At 38.5% G+C, this 24,464-nt stretch overlaps 3 protein-coding genes across 3 annotated transcripts; 2 read left to right on the top strand and 1 right to left on the bottom strand.

Annotated features, from left to right (window-relative positions):
* The first annotated feature begins 5,582 nt into the window (after positions 1 to 5,582).
* On the top strand, positions 5,583 to 6,452 carry LOC137728354 (cell wall / vacuolar inhibitor of fructosidase 2-like). Its single transcript, XM_068467167.1, has one exon. The coding sequence runs from the start codon at positions 5,741 to 5,743 to the stop codon at positions 6,284 to 6,286; it is 546 nt and encodes a 181-aa protein (XP_068323268.1). The 5' UTR covers positions 5,583 to 5,740; the 3' UTR covers positions 6,287 to 6,452.
* Positions 6,453 to 14,727: 8,275 nt separating this feature from the next.
* On the bottom strand, positions 14,728 to 15,162 carry LOC137724929 (uncharacterized). The gene is made up of 2 exons (XM_068463568.1): positions 15,024 to 15,162; positions 14,728 to 14,978 (listed from the first exon to the last, which is right to left on the bottom strand). Exons 1-2 carry the CDS (start codon positions 15,160 to 15,162, stop codon positions 14,728 to 14,730), a joined length of 390 nt encoding a protein of 129 aa, XP_068319669.1.
* Positions 15,163 to 23,479: 8,317 nt separating this feature from the next.
* Positions 23,480 to 23,956, top strand: LOC137724925 (uncharacterized). Its single transcript, XM_068463565.1, has 2 exons — positions 23,480 to 23,561; positions 23,664 to 23,956. The coding sequence occupies exons 1-2, from the start codon at positions 23,480 to 23,482 to the stop codon at positions 23,954 to 23,956; spliced, it is 375 nt and encodes a 124-aa protein (XP_068319666.1).
* The last annotated feature ends 508 nt before the right edge of the window (positions 23,957 to 24,464 follow it).

Genomic DNA, 24,464 nt, shown 5'->3' with positions numbered 1-24,464 from the left:
TGGCAACTAATCTGGCCTTATATCTCCCTATAGAGCCATCTGCATTTTTCTTGATTTTGAACACCCATTTGCAACCCACTAAGTTTTTGTGAAGAGGAAGGGGAACCAAGGACCAAGTACCTTGATTATGTAGAGCTGTAAGTTTTTCTTGCATTGCAGCATACCACACAGGAGACTTCAAGGCAGATTTATATGTAGCAGGTTCTACTTTGGTGAGATCAGCCCCTCCATGTTCATGTACCACAGACAAGAAAGCAATTTTCTTAGAAATACCACTCTTGGATCTGGTTTGCATGGGATGCAAATTGAGTGTAGGAGCAGGTAGAACTACTTGAAGTTGGTGAGGCTGGAATTCAGGAACCACAGGAAGAGAGGAGGATACAGACTGATTTGAAGTGCCAGTAATGGGTGCAGCGTTGTTGAGATCACCATTGAGACTAACTGATGGAGCAGGAACTGGTGGCAGAGACAGACTAGAGGCATGTGACAAATTATGTGTAGAGAGAGAGTGACTCCTAGTGTCCATGGAACTAGTGGAAGCAATCGGTGATAAACTAGACAGAATAGGACTAGGAGAAGAAGCAGAAGGGACAACTAGCACATTAGCATTATTTGGCACCAAGGTTGGATAAGACACATCTGAGAGAATGATGGAAGAGGAAACTGGTTTAACAGAAGACAAAAGAGTGGAATACGGAAATTCATATTCATCAAAAATCACATGCCTTGAAATATACACCCGTTTCTTAGAGACCTCAAAACAGATATACCCTTTAAACTTAGAAGCATACCCCAAGAAAATACACTTTGTAGTTCGAGGTTGTAATTTGGTACTGTTATAAGGTCTAAGCAATGGATAATAGGAGCAACCAAAGGTTCTAAGATGCTGAATATCTGGAATAGCATGAAAAAGGAGTGCAAAAGGAGATGTATGATTCAATGTAGATGATGGCATCCTATTAATAAGATAAACAGATGTTTGAACTGCATAGGACCAGAATAAAGATGGTAAGGAAGCTGTTTGTAACAGGGTGATAGAAGTCTCAATTATGTGCCTATGTTTGCGCTCGGCCAGGCCATTTTGCTCAGGTGTATGAGGACAAGACATATGATGAAGGATGCCTTTAGTCAAAAGAAAAGCTTGAAATGACTTCCCTATATACTCCCCTCCCCCATTAGTTTGTAATATTTTCACAGAGACATCAAATTGAGTGAAAACATATTGATAAAAGGAGACAAAAGTAGGGAAAACATCATTTTTATTGCTAAGGGGAAAAATCCAAGTATATCGGGTACACTCATCAATGAAAGTTACATAGTATTTAAACCCTTCAATGGACAAACACGGAGCTGGACCCCACACATCACTATGAACTATCTCAAAAGGTTTTATAGATTTAAACTGAGACACTGGAAAGGAAAGTTTGGTAAACTTTCCTTCTAAACAGGTAGAACACAACATGGGTGTTGAATCAGCACTACAAGACACATTGGACTTTCTTAACATCTGAAAAACTATAGGATTAGAGGGGTGACCTAGTCTGTTATGCCATATTCTTGAAGCAACCTGCTGTCCAAGGTAAGCAGCAACATATGCACGTTTGGAAGAAGGAAGAGATGTTGGTGGGATAATAGGATATAACCCATTACTGCACAGTCCTTTGTAGAGTATCCTCCCTGTGGTTTTGTCCTGAATCCAAAAAACAAAATGCATCAAATATCAACCAACAATTATTATCCAAGTAGAGGCGATGAACTGACAACAGATTCTGTGTTAATTTGGGGACATATAAAACAGAATTTAATTTCAGAGAATGTAAGGGAGTTTGAAGAACTGTAGAGCCAATATGAGATATGGCTAAACCTTCACCATTAGCAGCTTGTATAGTTTCATTGGATGGATAAGGAGTGGCAAGAGACAGATTCTGTAACTCGGTGGTCATATGGTTTGTTGCTCCCGAGTCAGTGAGCCATACTTGCTGAGATTGAGCAGAGGGCTGCGAAGAATGAGATGGAGGTCCAGAAGTGGTATGAGTATACATGGCATTCATTGGAGTAGGAGAATTCTTCTGAAAACAAAAAGCAGCACTGTGATTAAGATTTCCACAGATTTGACACCCGGAATTAACCCCAACATTTCGAAAACGGCAAGTATCAGCAAAGTGATTATTTTTCCCACACAATTGACATCCTTGAGAAACAGGAGCATTTCGAAATCGACAAGTATCTGCAAGATGATTATGTTTGCCACATATTTGACAAGGCACCAACAAAGGAGACCCAAACTGTTGTGGCGAACCAGACTGGTATGGAGAGTTTCCCAAGAGTCCAGATCCAGCATTGGAAAAGAATGGCTTGTTATGGCCAAATCTGTTGGTAGAATTAAACCTTTCCCGGCCTTTATTCTTGTTACTAAAACCTCGAGAACCATTAGACTGAAAATTAGAATGAGTAGGCTGAGATGAAAAATCATCAGAGGCCTTTGAAGATTGTTGAGCAGTCAAAGCAGTAAGTATAGGGGCAGAATGCATACTTTCAATCATTACTTCTTCAGCAAGTAATTGAGAACGGAGATCTTTTAAAGAAATAACAGTATCACGACCCCGAATGACCGATCGAATGGTATTAAACTCAGAAGAAAGGCCATTTAAAGTGAGAATGACAATATCATCATCATCAAAGTATACCCCAGCAGCGGACAAATAATCCCGAGCTTCCTTAATTCGTTGAAGATACAAAGTAACAGAATCATTACCTTTCTTGATAGTTTGAAGCTCAGACTTCATTTGGAAAATACTAGTCCGAGTCACCGTGGAGAATTGTTCCTTCAATCTGACCCATAATTCCAAAGAACTGGTACTTCCAATCGCACAAGAAATTGCAGGAGGTGAAAGAGTTGCAGAGATGAGTTGCATCAACGCTTTGTCATGCATTTTCCAAATCTTATAGGCATCAGTCTTAACTCGAATAGCAGTAGAATCAGAAACCACTTCAGAATCCCCAGATAGCACATCAGAAAACCGAGAAGGACAAGGATGAGACCCATCGACAAACCCCATAATTCCATAACCTTCCAACAAAAGTTGCATCTGAAAATGCCAGGTCAAGTAATTAGTATCATCCAACTTCATCGTTACAGACGCAGAGACAGAAGAGATGAGAGAGGTAATGGGCGATTGCAAGATTTGCAACTGAGAGATGGTCACCATTGTTGAAAAGTTGACAGAGAACAAACGTCGAACACTTGGTGTGCAGAAAGACAACCACAAATGAAGAACCCTAATTTTAGCAGAAAAAGCCCCAAACCAAAAATCAAGAAACAAAGAATACAGAATACCCAAATTTGAACAGAAGTGGAAGCAAATACAGAATACCCAGATCGATGAATCAAAAAACTTTATGCTTTTTCTGGCGAAGATACCATGTAAGCCATATAATCCATACTTCACATATATCAGAGAAGAAGAAGACTTAAGAAAGAGAGAGAGAGATAGAAAGAAATAGATGAATTGGAGGGAAAGTTATATTTCAATTGTCTATATTTTTCTCAACTTCACAGCTGCTTTTATTACAAGATATTTATACTATCTAATGTAGCTTCTTTACTAAGCTTTCTTCTAACAACCTTATAACTGCAGCTCTAATCTGTTGACATTTGGCAACACCTTAGCCATTCACTTAATACTCCTAACAGTTTCAACATGTTTGAAGCTTATCGGATCAATGATGTGAAGAGGCAACATTCAAACAATATGTATAGTATAAGTGTAAAAATTATGAGTCTCTTTTTTCCGGAAGTAGGCTTACATACATGTCTACATCTCAGTAGTCTTCAAACAATAAAAAATAATTACAACAATCATCTCAGCAAACTGTTATAAAACAATAAAAGACAATTACAACAACTACCATTTCAACCAATTTTCAAGCTCTCCTTCCTCTTCACTCATCATATATTTCTCTGGTAAGATCATCACTCCATTGAATCCACATCTGACTTGACCCCCCACAGAGGTTCTGCAATATTTTTATCCCCCTCTTAATCTGCATTTCGAACCAAACAGAAAAGTAAGCGTCACCACAATGATTCAAAACAAAGCTCTTGTACAAAAGAAAACTTTTACTTAATATGCCAAGGGCAGTCAAAATTGTTTCTTGGGGTTGGTTAAACCTTCAAATTAATTTTTTTTTTTCAGTTTCCAATGAATAGATTGCACCGACACTTCATGAAAAAAATCATGATAGGATTTCACTCAAACTCTTCCAATACACTATCCTCATTCATTAGGTATCTAATAAATGAAAGAACACTAACTTTCCACTCTAGGAAACTTAATTCTGTGAAAACACCAGCCGTATACAAGTACAGAATCAGCGATTACATGAAATATTAGTCCAGCATACATGAAAGCAAGAACGAAACAAATAGAATTACCCAACTGATAAGAACAACAAATTGTCAATCTTTTTCACATAAGAAGGTAAAAGCAATGCAATTCAGAACTTACCTTCTTCTTTTAACAAGTTTGAGAATCTTGATAATACATTTTTCGTTATCGGTATGGTAAACCCCTTCAAACACTTCACTATACTTTCCTCTCCCAACCTTCTTCACCACCTCATAATCACCCTGCTCCCTATACATTAATCACAATTAATTCAAAAAAGCAAAAACATTTATTCATCAAAATTCAATTTTCCCACCATAAACCAGATTTTCCTCAATTTTCTCACAATCCAAACAAGAACAAGAGATTTTCATCAGTTTATTACCCCCATTGGACAGCGAGGGACTCGTAGTCCCAGTAGTCCTTGGGTCGGATCACGTTGACATCGGCGTAAGTCCTAGCCTTGGAGATGGTGCCAGGACGACGAATCGATTTATAGATCTCCTGCTCCAGGGTTTCGTGATAAGGATGAAGCGGCCACGTGGGGGGGGGGGTGGTGAAACGTCGTATGGCGGTGAGGGAGAGGAGTTGCTAAGGAAGCAATGCAGCAGAAGAGAGGCAGCGGGGACAGGTGGGAGGAGAGGGAGAAAGGAGACGGCGGAGGGTGGGGGCGCGCGAGGAAGAGAGAGAAGGCTACGGGTGGAAGTGGCTCCGTGCTGCTGCTTGCTGGCTGGGTGCAGTCGGTGGCTATGGGACAGGATGAGGAGGAAGGTGTATTAGGGTTTGTTTTAGATGGTGTAAATATTGAAAAAGATAAGGGGCATTTTTATCAAAAATGTTATAATTTTGTGTTCCACGAAGGTGGAACGAGTCGTTTCAGGGGATGAGATGGAACAAAAATTCAGCCAAAACTCGTTCTGTGGGACATCGGGTTCCACTGTTTTTGACTCACCAAACGTGGGACGGAACACCTTATCCCACTGCATTCCGTCCCTTCCCATGTATCAAACGCTAAAAGAGAAGATTGGATTGAGAGCCTCAACTGTTGTTCATCTGTGACCCGTGACTCATGTTTTGGCATTTAGGTTTCTGCCAAATAAGGCCTCAATGCATAGCATGGTTTCATAGCCTCCTGTCAAATAGTGCCCCTTCCTCTTTAATTATATACACAGCTCATTCGACACACAAAGTGAAAGCACCTACATCTCTGACCTCTCACATTGCAATTTGCAACCATAGAAAAATAAGTAAAACATTAAAATTCCTTTGAATCCTTTTATCTGGCTTTCCTCCCCTTTTTCTTCCTCCATAGCAAAATCTAGAGTCAAAGAAAATTACATTAATCCTCTCAGATGAGTTCTACTATTTTCTTGCTCTTTCTTCTCACAGTTGCATTTCCTCGCCAAAACCCTAATTTTCTCATCCAAGCTGACTCAACCCTGATCCAGAACGCATGCAAAAACACCAAGTACTATGGCCTTTGCGTCTCAAGCCTCAAATCTGTTCCCACAAGCATAAATGCAGACACAAAGGGGTTGGCAGTTATTATGGTTGGGATTGGAATGGCAAACGCAACTGCCACCTCATCGTACTTGTCCTCTCAGCTAATCAGCTCAAGCATCAATGACACAAACTTGAAGAAGGTCATCAAGGAGTGCGCCGACAAGTACGGCTACGTCGGTGATGCCCTTCAAGCTTCAGTGCAGGATTTAGGTTCAGAGTCTTATGATTATGCTTACATGCACATCACTGCAGCAGCTGACTACCCAAATGCCTGCCACAATGCTTTCAAAAGGTACCCAGGTTTGGCTTATCCTCCAGAACTTGCAAGAAGAGAGGAGGGATTGAAGCATATTTGTGATGTGGCTCTGGGAATTATTGATAATTTTGGCTTGTAACTGTTTATTTCCTACTAGGGTGCTCAATAATGCAAGTTTATTAGATTATTAGGAAAGGAAAGAAAAATTATTTATTTTTCCGAGTCACTGTGTGGTCTAAACCATTAATTCTGTAGCAATGCATGTCCTAAACATATATGCAGTTAATTATTCAGATTATATTAATATTTCTATAGAATATGATGCCCACTTAGTTAGAATCTACTATTATAATTTTTGATTAATTGTCCACTAACAAAAAGTGTTTTGTCTCCTTTCTTATCTTTGACCATGGTAGAAGATGACTGATAGCACGTTCCCATATAAAGCGCTAACTTTGTTCCAGAATTTTCCATAACGACACTGATTGTGTTCAACGGTGGAATTTACTTGTCTTCCATTTATAATTAATGTATTTTTATTATACAAATATTATTATTAGAGCTGTTTATTCTTTTTTATCTTTCAAAGATTATATGCAAAAAAATTTGGAGATCATTTAGCTAGTCATCCGTGTCAAACTGATCGACAAATTTGTTATTAAGTAGCATCCTCATATGATGAATCGTCCATTTTTTTTATACATGTGAATAACTAAACGATCTTCAAATTGAATAATTTTTTGCACATATGATCTTGTTTGGGCTTGATTTTACAATATCGGCCTAGGCATTCGAGGCCGTTGAATGAGCGAATTTTAATTTGTTGGATTTGCTAAGATAATTTTTAATTATTATTTAAAGGATAACATTATGATTTTTTAATCATATATTTATCTCTTAAATGAGATATTAAAATTATCTATATGTCATCTAGAGCACAGCGAGTAGGCATGCAAAATAGGATATTGGAGAATATGTTTTTCTTTTGTGGTATTGCTTTGACCACGTGAGTCATGCATCATTAGGATTCCTGGTACAAAGTGGTATTTGGTGGAAGATGGTATCTCAAGTGATTAGCTGATATTGCAATTAAATTGTAATTTACTTTGCATGTATGGTTGCACCTGGATAGACATCATGGAAAAAGAAGGCTTTATAGTCGCATTGGGAGTCTTAATGGGATAAAGCAAGGTTACTGATGGAGTTGATGTGATAAGCTTTGATAGGCTTTTGTTTTGTTTGAGAAGGCACATATAGCAGTCTGATGGATAGCCCTCTGATACGGATCAATTTTCTTTCCGCAAGTTTGAGTTGCAGTTGGACTTTGCAAAATTATCAAGTCGTGCCAAGCAGTGAATATGAATGCTATAAATACAAGTGCTTTGCAACAGAGGACGCCCTTCCAAATCAACACACAAATTGCCCTGTGCAAAGCTTCTCAACAACCCTGAGATTTTTTCCTCTTCCCTTTTCTTCTCGCCAGCACATCTTCAGTTTGGATAGACAACACTGTGAAGGCAACGTGTGACATCTTCAGTTTGGATAGGCAGCATTGGAGCTGTAGAATTAGCCGACTGAGGAGGACTTTCATTTTGGATAGACAGCACTGCTTTGAGACCGACTGGTTATTTATTCAAGTCTCAGTCAACAAGGATTTTCGAGTCCTTATTGGTAGAGGTCATCTCATCAGTCTTCTCGGCGAAGTAAGGTGTTACCAGGTTACTACATTTGGCACATTGAAAGCTGAATTTGAAATTGTACTTCGCAGAACTAGCAACCTTATCTTCAGGCTCTAGAACCCGAAGGCTGAGACGTGTTCCTTCCTCGGCCTCAGTCGCGAGATCAAGAAGTTAGCAGTGCGCCCAACATCACATCAACATATTTTACTCCCCGACCAAACTCGACCGACGAGTTGGCATGCCTTGCATGCAACCGAAGGGCGTAGTTAGCTTATTAATTACTTGACCTGCGCGCCACGTAGGCTTGGTAGTTTTTAGGGTCAACATTTTGGCATGCCCAGTGGGACCCCGTGCTAAAACTACGAAGTTCATATGATATATCAAGATGTTAATCCGGCTTCGTTCAGCTGATTGGACGCATTCCTAGTTCAACTTCATGCGAAACAGATTCTTAAAGCATGTGAAGAAAGGCAAAAATCTTTCTCTCAAATTATAAAGGTGAAAGTTCATCATAGCTTACATGATCAATGGTTAAATGAAGATAGAACTCGAGTTTATGAGTGGTTTGATAAGAAAACAATTTTAGGTTTTGGATACAAATCAATTCCATTTGAAGAATGGTTGGATCAAAAGGCAGGTGCAATTTTCCTCCGGCCACAATCAAACTTCAGCCTAAGAAAATTGTCAAGTCGGCCGAAGAAAACCTAAACCACCAATTTTTGAGGTCGAGGCTGAAAGTTTGGTAGGCCTAGAAGAAAAAGTTCAAGTTTTTGAGTTCGTCAAAGGAGTGTTCCAATGACGAACAAGGCCCGATACACAGCTTCAGACGGAAAAACCACATCAATTGATATCGTAATTGGAGATGTGATCTTAGACATCGAAACCATGACAGTTGATATGGTTATTGGCGATAAAACCGATGTGGAGCAATCCTGTTAGGTTGAGTTATTCGAGTTAAAGTCAAGATTGGCAAAATTATTATGCCTGAGAGGCTTGATAATTGTTCAACACATTCGGTGGCCGAGATTAAAACAAATTTCGCCAAGTCAAAAGTATTTGGAGATTATTTTTTATTCGGCCTAAAGCGAAATCAAATTGAGAATTTTAATATGAAAAGATCTTAACTAGGAATAAAACATTGTTGGCTTCCTCCTTCTCATGGATCGGCCACTATTATTGTCACATCCCAACCCGGGGCGGATCACTTCCTGGGCTCGCTCCACCACCGTAGCACGATATTGTCCGCTTTGGGCTTACCATTCCCTCACGGTTTTGTTTTTAGGAACTCACGAGCAACTTCCCAGTGGATCACCCATCATGGGATTGCTTTAGCCCCCTTCTCGCTTAACTTCGGAGTTCCTATGGAACCCGAAGCCAGTGAGCTCCCAAAAGGCCTTGTGCTAGGTAGGAATGAGAATATACATTTAAGGATCAGTCCCCTGGGCGATGTGGGATGTCACAATCCACCCCCCTTAGGGGCCCGACGTCCTCGTCGGCACACCACGACCAGGGTTAGGCTCTGATACCAAATTGTCACATCCCAGCCCGGGGCGGATCACTTCCCGGGCCCGCTCCACCACCGTAGCACGATATTGTCCGCTTTGGGCTTACCATTCCCTCACGGTTTTGTTTTTGGGAACTCACGAGCAACTTCCCAGTGGGTCACCCATCATGGGATTGCTCTAGCCCCCTTCTCACTTAACTTCGGAGTTCCTACGGAACCTGAAGCCAGTGAGCTCCCAAAAGGCCTCGTGCTAGGTAGGAATGAGAATATACATTTAAGGATCAGTCCCCTGGGCGATGTGGGATGTCACAATTATTCCTGTATGTTAGATTTCAGTTTTTTTTTTTTTTTTAAATTTTATTATATATATATATATATTATTATCCGTCTGGCTGTTTGAGCCAATGATGCATAAGAAAATAGGAGGGGCAACGAACATCTTGACCTCGTACAAAACTAAAATAAAAAAAAAAACTTTCGGTCGTTTAGGCCGAGGGTAAGTGAAGCAAGGCAGTGGATTTCAAAGGCCGAGAGTTAGGAAGAGAAATTTGATGGAGTTGGATTTCTCATTCGGTGGGTCTACACGACCATGGATCTCAATGAGGTGAGGTTTGTTGGTTGGTATTCGGCCATAATGATCATGTCACTCATCTTCAAAATTACGTTCAGTCGAGTCCTACACGTTTGGAAACTTGATTATTGGGTCTTTGCGTATGGCTGCACTTGTTGAGAGGAAAAAGTAATTTCTCATTCGGTTGGAGGGCCAAGATAATATATGTTCATATGTATATGTCCTCTTTGACTTTTGGGGTTGCCGACACGCAGTATGCACATAGAGTTTTGGTGTTGGATAGAGATCATGCAACATGTGCCGAGTTCGGTGGTATCAGACCATTCGGTGGCGTCGATGTCAATCTTGAACGTTCGCTGTGGATATCAGTTATTCGAATTTTAATTTTTTGTCCGACGGTCAACTCGATTCAGGGCCTAGATTACAATAACTAATTCTGCGATTTCCTCCAGGGCTTAGATTTCATCATTGAATTGCATGGGATGTTGTCATCATGATCACTGACGTCGTGCTGGTGGAAGCTGATACTTAACTGCTGTGAGCATGCATAAGTTAACTTGATCACACTTCTTGAGTTGAACTGCAGGATTAGGCTGGGTTACCTCAGACTATTGATCATTATTTTCCACCACTATTTTCAACTCTTACAACTGGCGTCGATCAGCTTTGCGAAGTGGTGACTAGAGAGCTAGTCACTTGGTCCAAGAAATTTTCTAATTGCACCAGGCCGAGAAAGTTACGATAGTTCGATGCATTGCTTAGGATATGAATTCGATGATCAAGGGTTATTTGTTCTTTCACCAAGCTCGGTGATATTATTTTTTCGGTCTTGTCCTTTTCGACCGAGAAGCTTGAAGAACCAAAGTCGAAAAATGAATTTAAAAGTTCTGCGACCTAGCTTTAAAACTTTAATTTCCTCAACCATTCGACTGCGCAAGTCGAAGCTCAAGGAAATTGGAAGACAATGTTTGGACCCGATTTTACAATACAGACGTAGGCATTCGAGGCTGTTGAATGAGTGAATTTTAAACTGTTGGATTTGCTAAGATAATATTTAATTATTATTTAAAGGATAAAATTATGATTTTTAAATCATATATTTATCTATTAAACGAGATATTAAAATTATCTATATGTCATATAGAGCACAAAGAGTAGGCATGCAAAATAGGATACTGGAGAATATGTTTTTCTTTTGTGGTATTGCTTTGGCCACGTGAGTCATGCATCATTAGGACTCCTGATACAAAGTGGTATTTGGTGGAAGATGGTATCTCAAGTGGTTAGCTGATATTGCAATTAAATTGTAATTTACTTTGCATATATGGTTGCACTTGGACAGACATCATGGAAAAAGAAGGCTTTATAGTTGCATTGGGAGTCTTAATGGGATGAAGCAAGGTTACTGATGGAGTTCTGATGATGATGTGATAAACCTTGATAGGCTTTTGTTTTGTTTGAGAAGGCACGGATAGCAGTCTGAAGGATAGCCCTCTCACATGGATCAATTTTCTTTCCACGAGTTTGAGTTGCAGTTGGACTTTGCAAAATTATCAAGTTGTGCCAAGTAGAGAATATGAATGCTATAAATACAAGTGCTTTGCAATAGAGGACGCCCCTTTAAATCAACACACGAATTATCCTGCACAAAACTTCTCCACAACCTTGAGATTTTTTCCTCTTCCCCATTCTTCTCGCCAACACATCTTCAGTTTGGATAGACAGCATTGTGAAAGCAACCAGCAACATCTTCAGTTTGGATAGACAACACTAGAGTCGTAGAATCAGCCGACCGAGGAGCACCTTCAGTTTGGATAGACAGCACTGCTTCAAGATTGATTGGTTATTTATCCAAGTCCTGGCCAACAATGATTTTCAAGTCTTTGTTGGTAGAGGTCATCTCATCAGCCTTTTCTACGAAATGAGGTGTTACCAGGTTACTACATTCGGCACATTGAAAACCGAATTTGAAATTGAACTTCGTAGAACTAACAACCTTGTCTTTAGGCTCTGGAACCCGAAGGCCGAGACGTGTTCCTTCCTTGGCCGCAGTTGCGAGATCAAGAAGTTAACAGCGCGCCCAACACCACTTCAACATATTTTACTCCCTGGCCGAACTTGGCCGACGAGTTGGCTAGCCCCGAATGCAACCAAAGGACGTAGTTAGCTTATTAATTATTCGGCCTGTACGCCATGTAGGCTTGGTAGTTTTTATGGTCAACAGATCTTTAAAGGATAATAAAAAGAATGAACAATTCTAATTATGATATTTGTACAATAAAGATACGTTAATCATAAATGAGAGACAAGTAGATTCTTTATCCGAACCAGGCCTTTCTTTATTTTTATAGTTTATACTATGAGGGAGTGCAATATGAATTCTTGGAGAGCAAATAGACCAAGGAGCATGAAAACCGAAAGCAGAAAGAGTATCGAGGGACCCAAGAGAGAGCAGATAGACCAAGAGCAGAAGAGAAAAATTGACACTCATCTCTTCAAAGTATTCAAACCCTTAAACACTACCCGAACCTCTTCCCGGATTCCACTTTGCACTTTGGGCATTGATATAAAATTTTGAAAAATAGATGACCACGAAAAACGTTTAGAGAGATCCAAATAAGGTATGCGAGCGAAATTTTCAAGCGTTGCTTGTCTTTTTGTTAGTTCTCTTAAAAGTTTGTGGTTTCATACCGTGTTTCACAAACCATCACCAGTACACATATATAGGAAGGTTCTGTAGTCAACAGCCGAACAACACTACTTTGGATGATGTTCAACAGCGCTTTATTGAACGTCTCAAGAACATTTGGTGCACCGAGGCCAAACAATTTGAATGACCGTCCATGTTTTTTCAATCCAAAACTAAAAAAAGTTTCAAATTTTTTCAACCCTAAATGTTGAATCAGTACTACGTTTAACATTTAGCGCGACGAACATGAATTGATCATGCAAAGCTTATCCCCATCGCACAAATGTCAAAGCGACAAAAACTTCGTAGCGCAAAATCTGTCGTGTGAAGATCGTGAAAAAAGACTTTGTGCAACAAATAAACACAGTGGTCGCGAAGATGAAAGTGCAACGGTTTCATCTTTGTCGCACCAAATGAACTAGTTTTCACAAATACTTCCTTTATCCTCCTCCTTCGAGGCATCAGCAGGGGCATCGGGAACTCCTGCATGCTCCGCCGGAAATGCATCTTGAAAAGGTCATCCAGATAATTCCGCTGCTTCTCATCGGTTTCATCAACATCCCAATGTGCCAATAAAAATAAATTAGTAATTTAAAAAAATACTACTTTTTAACAAAAATATTTATACATTGTTTAATACAAACTTACCCATAACTCCCCCACCTTGGACTTCTTCAACTCCTCAGGCACCATTTTTCAAGACTTAAACTTGGTAGATCATTGGTTCCGCACCAAACCCCCAATATCAAACCTAAGTTCGGCGTATGCATCAACTCTACTTTTTTCTTCAAAGGAGGGCAATCGGTTATGATGGTACCTCTCTATTCGCAACACAGCTTTCCTTATTTCTTTTTCTACCACAAAATTTTAAAAGTAATAGACTATTAAAAAAAATAATTTCAACCATATCAAATATAAGACAACTAATTCAACAATAAATTTCTTTTTTACCTTTCCCTTCACGAGAGCCTTCTCCCTCGCAACTTTTCATTGAATTAGGAACCGAATCGACCATCGGAAATTAGTCAGTTGGGTGAGCTCGGAGTTTAGGTAGCGCAAAATGCGCACTAAATGGGAGCATTTAATGGGTATCTGACCGTTTTTAGTGAAACTTTACGCGACGAATATGTGAAAAGATTCGTCACAGAAACATTTGGCGGAAAAATTTTTTCCCGCTTTTTCTTGAACAATGAACACACGTATTCGTCGCACTAAGTATCCTTATGTGACGAATATTTTTGTCGCATAAAGGTTTTTTTTTTTTTTTTTTTTTTTTTTGGTATCCTGTCATTTTTGCGCAACCAATCTATGTTTTCGTCGCACAAGTGCTAGTTAGGTGATAAAAATTTTTTCGTCGTGCAAGTTGTTTTTTCTACTAGTGAATGATCATTCAAATCAGCAATTTCGTCACAATTCTATCTCAGAACCAAAGTGTGGATTGAAATTAGTAATTACTTGATTTACTTGATGGTGTAGATTTGAGAGAGATGGATGCATTAGCTTGATTTGCGATTTGTTGGGGGAGAAAAATAGTAGAAGGTCAAAATTAAGTTTACTGGGTGTAGGAAGCGAGGTATACATTTTCTCCATATAAATACAAGCTCGCTTAATTTATGTTCGGTCAACAAGCAAATCATATTGTCAATGAGTACCTTTTCAAGGCTATGTAATGCTCAAAATGATGACCATGAGGTGTACTTGCTTGTGTTGATACTGACCGTTCTTGCTTTATTAGTCCTGCAAGCATGAACTTCCTACTTAATTATGTAGCTAGTTGAATGAAATTTCTGCTTCTCTAGAGTTCAAACCTTGTTAGTCAGCCTATTGCCTATTGGAATGTGGATTACCAATTAAATGATGAGTTGGGTTGGCGTGAGCTTATGCCATTTTTTGAGTTAGTTTTATTTTGAATTTGGAACCAATTTAAGTAATGCGTGGTGAACCAACTGTTGCCTTTTGTCAATTCCTCCAACCACAACTCATCAAACTCATGCACAGCATGCTTCCCAAGTCCTAATAGTCTTCACACATTTCCCTATAAAATCCCAGCAGATACTTTTCATTATTTACAACGAGAGACAACATTTTAATTAAGAAATTTGCCTAGAAGCTCATTTAAATCAACCATGGCTATTCCCTAGCTTTTCTCCATCTTGTCTTTGATCGTGGTGTTGTCGATCTCAAGCACCCATATGAGCCAAGCAGCTCGCCACCTATTAGACACACCAGCAGCTCCACCACCAGTATTGACGGTGCCTACAATTCCATCTCTACCCAAAACTACATTGCCTCCATTGCCCTCACTACCAACACTTCCCAAGGCTACCTTGCCACCCCTGCCCTCCACCTCATTTCCTACTCTACCAACTGTCCCGATGCTTCCAAAGGCTACATTGCCACCATTACCTTCTACTCAATTGGCCACCACTCTGCCTCCATTCCCAACCTCCCAATTCCCATCTTTGCCTAAATCAACATTGCCTACTCTCCCCACAACCCTACCCCCATTGCCGGCCAACCCACTTCCAACAATCCCTTCAAACCCCACTAGTCCATCAACAATTCCGACCATTCCATTCCTCTCCCCACCCCCATCAAATTAATTAAACCACTTGAGATATCAATGCCATGCATGGTTCTCCATGCGTACTAGTGCGACTATCCAATTTCTTAGATCTACTGGATGGTTCTACAATCTCCATGCTTACTAGCGCTAATATCCAACTTGTTTTGTGAGATTGTGAGGATCTTCTCTTTCTTTTTTTTTTCTTTTTTTTTCACAATTTTTTTGGGGTTCTATCTTCTTGATATCTATTGTTGTGTGTTTTTATGAATTATTGTTACCATTGTATTACGATTCATGAATAATACTTAGCAATTATTTGGCTATGATTTAACTATGTAATGCTTATGAACATGTCAGTGACTACGTGCATGCAGTATCGTTTTATTGATTATACAACTCAAGTAGATAGATGAGAGGCCAAAATGCAAAGGTTACTAGATAATGCCAATGATATGGTTAATTTGAAAATGATGAGGATGATAACTCTGAGATTGGCAAATTTGACCCCTATACGTATATAAAATTTTCAGCAACAGATTAAGGAAAAACTGTTTTCCAAAGAGACAATATCGTCAACTTGCTTGTGGGGGAGTCTAATTTATCGTTCTAAAGAAACGAAGCAGAAGAAAATAAATGAGACATTGGTATATTTAACTTATTTGCACCTTTATGTATGGAGGGGAGGAAGCAGTAACGATCAAATGAAGAGGCGACTAGGGCTGCCAAGATTTTTGTTGACTCTAGCCTTTTCAATTTCTCGTTCATGCCTTGTTCAAGTTCTTGCTAAGTTCTAGAGTCCCCATTAGATAATTTTCTATAAAAAATCTAACATCATCTCGATTTCTGAGTTGGAAGTACAATCTCAGCATGCGTAGTTTAGGAAATTCTAGAACACGTTTTTTACGAGGTTGTTTGATAACCATTTTGTTATTTAATTTTTAGTTTTCAACTTTTTGAAAACTGAAAACTCGTTTGGTAATTACTTTCATTTAAAAAAAATACCGTGTGACACATGACATACCGTTTAGCTGCTCAAGTCATGAAATGGACTTTCTTTGCCATGCCAACAACACCAAGATGCGGGTCTCATGATATTTGTGCTGGTGTTTGGTTGGATTTGAAGTTTGGAACCGAATGAGTTAGGGTGGTTAACTAACGAATGTTTTTTCCCACTTCCTCCAACCACAACTTATCAAACTATCTGCAGCCTCCCTTTGTCTAGTTCATTAATTACCAGCTCCTTATGCTCCACCATGGCATTATCCAAGCTTTTCTTCTTTGTCCTTGACGGCGGTGTTGTCACTCTCAAGCATTAATAAGAGCCAAGTCGCACGCCACCTTTTGAACACACCAGCAGTGGCTCCTCCCCCAGCGCTGGCGGTGCCTACAATTCTATCTCTGCCTAAAATTACAATATGCCTCCATTGCCTTCACTACCAACATTTCCCAAGGCCACATTGCCACCCCTCCCCTCAACCCCGTTGGGTACTCTACCAACCGTCCCAACCTTCACAACTCTTCCAAATACCACATTGCCACCATTGCCCTCCACTCAATTGCCAACTCCATTCCCAACCTCCCAAATCCCATCTTTGCCAAAACCTGCATTGCCTACTCTGCTCACAACTCGGCCTCCTTTGCCAACAACAGTCTTCAATCCCCACTCTTCCATCTACAATTCCAATTATTCCATTCCTCATCCCATCACTAAATTAAACCACTCGAGATTAGATATATTGATCATAGTCATGGCTCTCTACTACTGTAGTGGTATTTAATTTCTTGCATCTCCTGAGTGGTATGTATGTATATTCATGTGTAAGAGTGCTCGCGAGGCTGTTACTTTTCACGATTTTTTCTGTTCGGTTTCACATATCTTCTCAATCTCTCTGTTGTACTATGTATGATAGTTCATGTTAACATTGACAAACTTTCCGTGTCATTTCACGAGTGAACACTGATCAGTTCTAACCAACAGGATCCTCTCCGGATCCTTTTGGTGAGGATCATGGGGATCCATGAAACGTGTTTGTTCAACCTACATCGTGCGGTCAGTTTTTATCAAGTATTGTTTATATTTATTTTTAGATAAAAATATTTAAAATGATTTTTGACCACACGATATAAGATTAACGGACACAATTCACAGATTCCCGGGATCCTCACAAAGAGGATCCGATAAGGATCCGAACTCCAATTCTAACTCTATTCATTGACCAAAAAAAAAAAAAAAAAAATTTTTTTTTTAACACTATTCGTTTAAATAAGGAAACTATTTTCCCCACATTTGTTTTGACCATTATATTTTTTATGTACCTAGAACATGGTCGGTGGTGCTGCTATTCCACTCAAATTATAATACGTTGATTTTCTTTTCATTAATTTACTCTAAAGTGTGACACATCAACCATATCATTCACTACAGAGAGATTTTTCAGCATGTCGGGAACACAGTTTGGTACACCAAGTGTCATTATACAAGTGGTTGGATATTTGAAAAGAAATTTTTCCAACCACATTTATTATGACACTTGATGTACCAGGCTGTGTTCCTGGTACACAAATTCTCCGTTCTATGATATGTGAAATGTTACACCACGTGACTTTTATACCCGATACCTATAAAAAGTACTCTTGTTTCCTCTATTGATTTTTTCTTCAACATTTAAATGCTAAAAATTAATGCTTTATTTTCATAATATTAAACATAGTTTTGCCAATAATATAATTTTTTTTTCATAATTTATTTGATTTTCAATGCTCATAATTAGAACTGGATTGATCGGTTTGGACGGAATAGATTGGATCTTGAACACCCTTTTGAAAGATGACCTAAACTACGCAGACAAAATTGTAATTTCCCCTTGCTTATTAAGATTGTTTTTGTAAGAAACACTTTTTTCTATTAAATGTTTGGGTTAGGGATTAGTTTGTTAATAACAATTTGAAACTTTTAGTCACAATCCAAGTGCTCGATCATGTAATTAGAAGAAATTCTATGATTCAAAAGCGCCTTTGATTGTTAAAATGTGCTTTTAGACACAAACTCACACTTGCTGGTGCACTATATCTAATACAAGTATGTTCCACATACAATGGTAGGTCCCATTCTAAGAGAGTGTTATCAAATGTGTTAATTTTGTGTGCACAAATAGAATTATTAATAATTAATTGTTTTGAAGCAAGCTAACGAGTGTTACTGTTCCCTCTGCGGCAAATTGAAAGACGCAAATCCTGCAGCAGGAAGAATGCTTTGCAAATTTGGCTTACCTCTTTGTTGTGATATGGGCTTTTCCGTCTGAATCCTATCTTTTACTCTGTTTTATCAGTATTTTAAGTTTTTAGGACATGTTATGATATTTTGTATTGTGTAATTCTTTTGCTGTTTGAACTCTTAGAAAGTCAAGGGCTAAGAGACATTATATAAACCATCTTTTGGGTACTAGGATTTGTTATCCTTCGTACTTTCAATCAATAAACTTTGAGGTTTTTCTCATTCTTTAGTGGATTCCAAATTACTTGTTTTATAATTAGGGAAAACTAATGAAAAGAGTTTGAAAACTTTGAGTTTTAATCAAAAGAACAAAAAACTGTTGTAAGTGAATAGTACCAGGAGTAACTTTTTAGAGTAAAAATATCATTTTCGTTAAAAGTGAACAATACCAGAAATGTTTCATTAAAACTTCCTTATAATTGAGGTTATCGTTTGATATCTTTTCTTTATCATGCTAGGTCAATTATCCTTACCAAAATATTGCTCCAACTTTCTTTTTCTTTCCTTTTGCATTGTGAAATGATTTTTACATCTCCTTTTTCTCCAGCATTTTGATCATATAAAATAAGAGAGTTGATAGACAAAAATAAAAATGATGATGATGCGCAGAAGAAGAAAAATGATTTATGTCATTTTTTATTTGACTTATTAACAGTTTCATGTAAAAAAAAAAAAAATACTAATTCAGGTTCGTAAGTTATGGTAGGAAGATATCATATAATACCGCTTTTCCCTGTTCCATATTTATTATAACTTTCCTGACTCTTTTTGTCATCTCCATTTTTTTTTCAGCTACCTCTTCGGTTTCATAATTTAGTGGCTCGCTTGATCATAAAGATTACGAACTAAGATCATATGGTAAGATAAATTCTACAGATCCTGTAATATAGTATAATCAAGAAAATACAAATCCAAACACAACAATATAGATATCCAGAATATGTAAAACTCAAAAACTAAAAGAAAAAAAAAAAAAAAAAAAAAAAAAACATCTACACAAGATCTCTGACACAATAACATAATTAATAAGGCACCATACAACAGAACTAAGAGATCATGATAGTAGTAGTGTAGTAATCAAGGAGAACCATGGCGGTTATATACGATTATCTCCAGTGGTTTAATTTGATGGGGGTGGGGAGAGAAATGGAATGCTTGGAATTGTTGATGGAATAGTTGGGATTGAAGGGATTGTTGTGGGAATTGAAGGCAGTGGATTGGCTGGCAATGGCGGTAGAGTTGTGGGAAGAGTAGGCAATGGTGATTTTGGCAAAGATGGAATTTGAGAGCTTGGCATTGGAGGAGGAAGAGTTGGAAGAGTAGGCAATTGGGTAGAAGGCAATGGTGGCAATGTGGCCTTTGGCAGAGTTGGGACTGTTGGAAGTGTAGGCAATGGGGTTGAGGGCAGGGGTGGTGGCAAGGTTGCCTTGGGCTGTGTTGGCAATAAAGGCAACGGAGGCAATGTGGTTTTTGGCAGAGTTGGCATTGAAGGCAATGGCGGCATTGTGGTCTTCGGGAGAGATGGGATTGTAGGGAAGATGAATGCTGGAGGTGGAGCTGCTGGCGTGTCCAAAAGGTGGCGAGCTGCTTGGCTCATATGGACGCTTGAAAGTGATAGCACCCCCACTGAAAACAGAAGGAAGAAAATCTTGGGGAAAGCCATGGTTGAACTTGTGATGAAAGTAAAAGCTTTGAGGAGTTGAAAGGCAAATGTCTTAAAATGTTCTTTGTTGTTGCGAAGAGTACGAAAGTATCTTTGGGTTTTTATACAAGAATATGGGGGAGACCATGTAAAGTCGCCAGCACATACTATACGCGAGTTTGATGGGTTGTTGTTGGAGGAAGTGGGAAAAATAAATGGTTAGTTCACCTCCTTAAATTGCTCCCAAATTCAAAACCAAACCGACGCAAAAGAACTTCAACTCATGCACGCATGCCAGTAGTCATCTGAGTCATCAAATGATAGGTTATGAACTTACCAAATCAAGAGCAAGCAGAAAAAATTGGTCATTCTCATTGGGCTTACATCATAGCTTTTGTTAATGTTAGTGGATGCTGGCCATGTTGGAATATAATCCCCAATTTGGGAAGTTGGCGACTCCCTTTGAAAATTTAGTCAGTGAACAAGTAGGTAGGGCTGTTATTTGCCTTGGTTTTGTACTTTTCTTTAACTCCTTTGATCTTTCAATTTTTTTGGCCATAGATCATTTCTTTTTTTATTTATTACAAACGATATTCTAGACTCATTTACCTTAATCACTAAGACAATTCACCACTTACTTGGCCTAGATCAGTTAGCCTGGTTGTATAATTGCAAGTTTTTCTTTCTTCTTTTTTCGGTTTTTTTTTTTTTTGAAGAAATAATGATTCATTAACAAAAACGATTATAACAATACATCAAATACGTCAACGAAACACAAATTCTAACATACTTGTAAAAACAACAACTCTAAAGGACTAGAGTAAAATGTACAAAATCCGCACAAAACCTAGAAAACTGATAACACTCGGAGCCCGCCCCACGTAGCTCAGACAACCAAAAACCTTCAATGAATTCATAATCCTAAATCAGGAGATCGTATAATAACAATACAAGTCTTTTCCAAAGGAAAACCCTTTGTTAAACATGGGGCTAATAATTAATGTTGCAAATCGTTATTACTATACGACCTTAAACAATCAAACGCCCCAACCCCGCCCCCACCACCCCAAAAACCACCCCCACCAACCACCACGTTAGTAGAAGGCTATCTCCAGTTCAAAGGTGGGAGATCCCAAATTTTAGTCCGTATTTTTAACTATTCATCTATATGTATGAGGTTAGACAATTATTTCCTCCAACGGTAAGAGACCTCTAATTTTCACCCTCCAACTTTATAATTTGTTAAGCTTTTGTATTTCGTTGATTTTTCATTTTGTTTTTTGGCTAATAGTTTTGGAATTATTTTTGTATAATCTATTTTGTTTTATTTTTACAAACATTTTGATGTACAAAATTCAAATTCTGAAGAAAAAAAATTGTGATGGTGAACACAAACAATTCATTGACATTACATAAAATTAATAACATATATTACATGACTAACAAAAAATTACACAAGAATACTTAGAACATGTTGCACGAATAAAATAACTATAAACGAAAATGAAGGACACTAATCACTTTTTGAGATCTATGGACTAGATGATAGGATTCGGTGTCCAAACCCTGGTACGGGTTTTGTGCAATTCTTGGAGTATATTTGAGTGGATCCTTCTCCATAATTTTCTCGTCCTTTTCTTCTTTAAACAATTGCATTCTTGCTCTTCTATCGTCCCTTATATTTGCTCCTTGTTGAACTAATTGACACGAGTTCACCAGAGTATTGGATAGAAGAAGACTCATCATTTCCACCATTTTTCCTTGCTTCCTTATGTTTATCGCATCCATCTGCCCGTGGAGTGGCGTTACATCCGGCTTGACCTCTTCCCTAAAATCCACACCATCTGTGGAACCATGACAAGACGTTATTATACTCGTTGCTCCCCAAAGCTCAACCAACAGAACCATCTTCGGTGATCGATATCCAAGCTAAGTATAAGGTGACATCTTCAGTAGGAAGCCAATTGGTGTTTCTATTGCAATTTGTCTGCCATATGAGCTAAATTTGATAGGAGAATGGAATGAATGAAGAAATTTGGTAGTGAGATATGAGAAAATTGAATTTTTTATGGATTAGTGAACAAATGGATGGGTATTTAGAGTTTTGGAGGAGTTCTGGTGTTGGATCTAATTTGGATTAATTAATAATATTTTTTGACCATTGATTTAAATTTGAGTTGTTGGATTTTATTTTACCATTAAAATTGATTAAATTAGATTTAAACCGTTGGATATAAAAAATAAAAAAAAAAACTGTTGGAAAAAATTTAAAACTAAACGGTGGATTGCCACGGTCATGAAATCTGGGCCTCACATTAAATAGCCGCTGGAAATTGATTTCATTGGGCGCGTGACACTGGATAAAAATCTAGAAAGGCGCTCAGCCATTTGATGCCAACTGCCCTTTAATCTGGGCTATAGAATTTGCGCCTTCCGTGTGCTCGTTTGCATGGAATTCGTCCCCTGGCCCTCTTGCAATCATTTCTTTCTGGGGTGGACACCAATCGCAAATTCCCACCCCCAAATCCTACATCGCAAAATTCCCACCTCAAAATACATGCCCTTGGAGAGATTTTGGGCCCAAATTTTGGGAGTTTTTGGTTTCGCCCCCCTCCCTTGGATATAGCCAGTATTAATATGCCGTTGTATTTAAAAGAATAAAAAGGTATTTTCTCAAATTGTGTATACCATTAAGATTTTAGAATTGAAATAGCGGTACACTACTAATTACATTGATATTGTCTCAACTTAATCACTTGTATAACTCGACAAGTGTTATGTCTTATCACAAAAGACCTCAATGTTATTAGTAGTGATACCATTCAATTGTAAGTAGTAATATTTATTGTCATGCTTCCGTTGTGGGCGTGTGAAAGATGGTATTATAACAATATAAGTCTTTGCAAGTGGTGGATTGTTCTGGTGATTAGGGTTTTCCTTTCAACTCACTGCGTTCCGGATTCAAACCCTTCTCCCTCTCCTTTAATTTGTACAAATTAGTGCAAAATATCGATTGTAATAGGAAAAAAAAACATGATAAGTAAAACTATAAATAATTAATTAATAAAAATTAATACAGCAACAAAATATCGATACAACATGTAAAACCTAATTAACAAAGAAAAGAAGGCATGAAAAATAACAATCCTCACAAGCACTCAACACAAGTATATTGAATACATAAATAATAAGCCAGAATCTAACATAAGAACCATATAACATGTTCCAACAAGCAAGAATCAAACACGAGAACCATGTCATGTTTCAGGACTTCTGAAGACACTCCAGCTAGCATATCCAAGAAAATAGACAGCTTGTAGTAAGCAGTAAGCACAAAGATATCCATTGGAGATATATGAACTCTTGAGTGGTTGATTTAATTTGACGGGGGTGGGGAGAGGAATGGAATGGCTGGAATTGTTGATGGAATGGTGGGAATTGAAGGGATTGTTGTTGGGAATTTGGGAAGTGGGTTGGCTGGCATTGGAGGTAGAGTTGTGGGCATAGTAGGCAATGCTGGTTTTGGCAAAGATGGGGTTTGGGAGGTTGGGAATGGAGTTGGCAGTTGAGTGGAAGGCAATGGTGGCAAAGTGGCCTTTGGAAGAGTTGGGACAGTTGGTAGAGTAGGCAACGGGGTTGAGGGCAGGGGTGGCAAGGTGGCTTTAGGCATTGTTGGTAGTGAGGGCAGTGGAGGCAATGTAGTTTTGGGCAGAGATGGAATTGTAGGCACCACCAATGCTGGGGGAGAAGCCGCTGCTGGTGTGTCCAAAAGGTGGCGAGCAGCTTGGCTCATGTGGATGCTTGAGAGTGACAGCACCACCACCAAAGACAAAGTGAAGAAAAGTTTGGGAGTAGCCATGGTTGAGTTTGAGGAGCTGCTATAGGTAAATGTCTTCAATTTGAATTGTTGTTTTTCTGTTGTGAAGAATAGAAAGTCTCTATTGGGTTTTTATAGGGAAAATATGTGTGAAGAGTCTGAAGACTTGGCAGCGTCAATACAAGTTCGATGAGTTGTGGTTGGAGGAAGTGAGAAAAAGCAACAGTTAGTTCACCTCCCTAAAACTAAAAAATAAAAGAAAAAATCCTTAATTAATCGGTTCCAAATTCTGACCTAACTAATTAGTCTATGCAAATTAGAGATATATAATATATTAAGTTTTCGTCAATTCACCATTTGGCATTGAAAAACAACACATTTGATGACTAAAAAAAGTCCATTTGATGAATTGAGGTGCATCCCATAGGATCTAATCACCATTTTGTGGACTGAAAAACAATGCATGTTGGTTGCAGATGTGCAGTTAGAGAGAGCTTGACGCATAAAAATATATATTTATATTGGGTACGTATCAATAAATATTGAGACCCTTTCAATAAGGATTTCATCTCTGG

The sequence above is a fragment of the Pyrus communis genome, chromosome 1 (assembly GCF_963583255.1).
Source record: "Pyrus communis chromosome 1, drPyrComm1.1, whole genome shotgun sequence".
NCBI classification, from domain to species: Eukaryota; Viridiplantae; Streptophyta; class Magnoliopsida; order Rosales; family Rosaceae; genus Pyrus; species Pyrus communis.
The sequence above is the reverse complement of the archived record's forward strand: the minus strand, read 5'-3'. Positions and strand labels throughout refer to the sequence as shown.